This window comes from Argopecten irradians, chromosome 10 (genome assembly GCF_041381155.1).
Source record: "Argopecten irradians isolate NY chromosome 10, Ai_NY, whole genome shotgun sequence".
Lineage (NCBI taxonomy): Eukaryota > Metazoa > Mollusca > Bivalvia > Pectinida > Pectinidae > Argopecten > Argopecten irradians.
Genome location: NC_091143.1, coordinates 20,314,738 through 20,317,591, shown reverse-complemented (window position 1 = coordinate 20,317,591; position 2,854 = coordinate 20,314,738). Strand labels below are relative to the sequence as shown.

Here is a 2,854-nt window from a genome sequence, read left to right as displayed (position 1 = left end):
GAATGGGAATATTGAGTATCTGTTGAAAGTGAATATTGAGTATTTATTGAATGGGAATATTGAGTATCTGTTGAAAGTGAATATTGAGTATCTGTTAAATGTGAATATTGAGTATCTGTTAAATGTGAATATTGAGTATCTGTTGAATGTGAATAAGATGTTTAATCGTACGATGTCATGTTTAGTTGTTTATACTGTCCTTCAGTAGTAAGACCAAAACAAATAGAATCATTATAATTTCTTCTTGGAATTTCAGGAACCCTAAAGTAAATAATGTCACTGACATTAAAACGTATATAGATTTGGTTGTACAAAATGATTTTATACTCATTCAATAATAGAGACCTGTGAACCTAATCGTAAAGACACAACTTTCACATCTAGATCTGGTGAGATATTTGCATTAGCGCCAATTATGCTAGTCTCATTGTTTAACACATCATTGAAGCTCGCGCCTCATGAAATTTTAATGAGATTTAATCCAATATTTCAGTTACTGATAATACGTATCGACCCTTAAATTTATACTCTCTGTTTAACCTGTGCATGTGTCGACATACAATCAAACCTACGACTAGCTGTGTGGTGGTGGTCGGCTCTATCAGTGGTGGCGATCTAACTATAATCCAACTACAACAGCCACTGATACATACGAATGTAATTTCCTTCAGGAATTTGATTGAAAATTGATACTTGATCGGAAAACATTTAGTGTGATTGTATAAGGTATACAATCCTGATTAAGTTTGATTTTAGTTTTTTTTATGGAAATCCATGTTGTCAAGTTGTAGCAGTGTTTGCATAATTGCTGCTGAAGTATCCAGTGACTGTTTTAAGTACACAGCAGGTTTCCTAATTCATAGTAGGATTCGGTTGACCATGATTAGGACTTACCATTTTATCTTTTATGTGTTGCAGGATCATGCAGAACACCAGTATGTATGAGAATGTTACCCTACACCTGAACACGACCCACGATGGTATCCAGGCTCCAACCGTCTCGGAAATCCTCCAGACGTTCGCCCCGGCCGTTATTCTCGTAGACAGGATTATTTCCCCTATTTGGTATGTGGTTGGACTTATTGGTAACCCTATCTCTGCGTTCATATGGCTGAGTCGACGCATGCGGAAAAACAACTCGTCTGCAATTTACCTAGGAACACTTGCCGTTGTGCACACGATATTCTTGTTTCTCCACTTCATCATGGAATTAAATTATGCCTGGGACACACCCACATACAACAAGCCAGTGATATGTGCTCTCTTCAACGTGCTTCTGATCATGCCTCAGTACCTTACTCCGCTCTTTGTCATGGCGTTCACCGTGGAGCGATACATTGCGGTGTGCCGTCCGTTCTCAAAAGACAAGTTTTGTACGGTATCACGGGCTATCAAGGTGTCTATCTGCCTGACGACCTTCTCCCTCAGTCTGGCTTCCGTGCAGGCTTACATTTGGGTGTACGTCGAAGAACACCAAAGTTGTGTATTTGCCCCACACGACGACATTATTAAGTTTGAAAAGGTTTGGACAATGGTAACCGAAATGTTACTGTTTTGTATCATCCCGGTGTGTGTTCTTGTATTCAATGTATGTGTAATCCGCGAAATAAAGCGTATTACTACCGCTGCTCCAATGCATACGCCGCAGTCAGGATCCGGAAATCCGACTTCCACCATTACACTGCTGTCTGTTTCTTTTTATTTCATTTGTACTTTACTTCCGGCGTCCATTGTGTATGCCTTACAGTCTTTGCTCCCGCAAGGAGAATTCCCTACAACCCTTGAAGAAATGGCTGTGAATCCTGTCTGGCAAAGATACTTTACATACCTGACAATTCGCAAAGTGGTGGAAGAGATTTGTTTATCGAACAATGCTTTATATGGCTATATATATTACATCACAGGTCCACATTTCCGAAAAGAAGTCAATAAAATGTTTGGTATTACAAAGTGTAAAAAGCTAATGAAAAAATCTTCAACACCAAGCCCAAAAACGGAATATTCGCTTGTGTCGTCAAATGGCAAATCACAGTATGACTGTGTTTCTACACAAATATAGACGCAGACTTGTGGAAGGAAACATAATTTGACTCAGTCTATACTGCTTCTTTATTAATATTTTATTTAATGCAGGCAAATCCGTATCCATTTCACTAGTGTTGAAGAGATTCAAGTAACGATGTGTAACAACTGATTGCAGATTTCTTTGTATTGGATGTATATACTGTTTTTCATGACGTAGTATGCCTAAGTAGTGACGTCATAATCAGTGGTTAATACTTTTGTGATATACTATATAGTTGTGCCTGCAGATGAAATGCCCAAGTTATAAATTATCAGTTGCTAAATACATATGTATGTATGGTATATCTTAATTTAGATTATTCTGAGTGGATCATCCGCTATCATCCGCTTCCTGTTGTATATTGATATCTGCTTGTAATAAGAAGCTTCGTTATGCATAAAATGTAACTTCAATTTCTCCTACTGTGTTTGACTTGCTATTGTAGGCTTTACATGGTATATCCAATATATTGCAGCTTTCTTTGAACAAACTGTAGCCAGAATAAGAAAACAAAATAAACGTTAAATGTTTCTTTTCTGTTGCTTCAAAGTTAGAAGTTGCTCTTTTATAGAAAAAAATAAAACACCAAAATGTTAAGATCGGAGAAACGGTCATCAAAGACATGGAGGGGAATTATGAGACTGACAGAAGCTAACTTGGATCTGCCGAGTAGATCAAGACACCTGGACCTTGTGGGAGATCTTGCCTGTGCGGCACGGGGCGTGTTGGGTGTTGACCAATCAATATATTGAATGCTTGTTGGATATTCATATTATCTTGACAGATCTA

The 2,854-nt window shown here is 37.9% G+C and overlaps 1 protein-coding gene across 1 annotated transcript; it reads left to right on the top strand.

The window, feature by feature from the left end:
- Positions 1–922: 922 nt before the first annotated feature.
- On the top strand, positions 923–2,607 carry LOC138333357 (B2 bradykinin receptor-like). Its single transcript, XM_069281694.1, has one exon. The coding sequence runs from the start codon at positions 923–925 to the stop codon at positions 2,057–2,059; it is 1,137 nt and encodes a 378-aa protein (XP_069137795.1). The 3' UTR covers positions 2,060–2,607.
- The last annotated feature ends 247 nt before the right edge of the window (positions 2,608–2,854 follow it).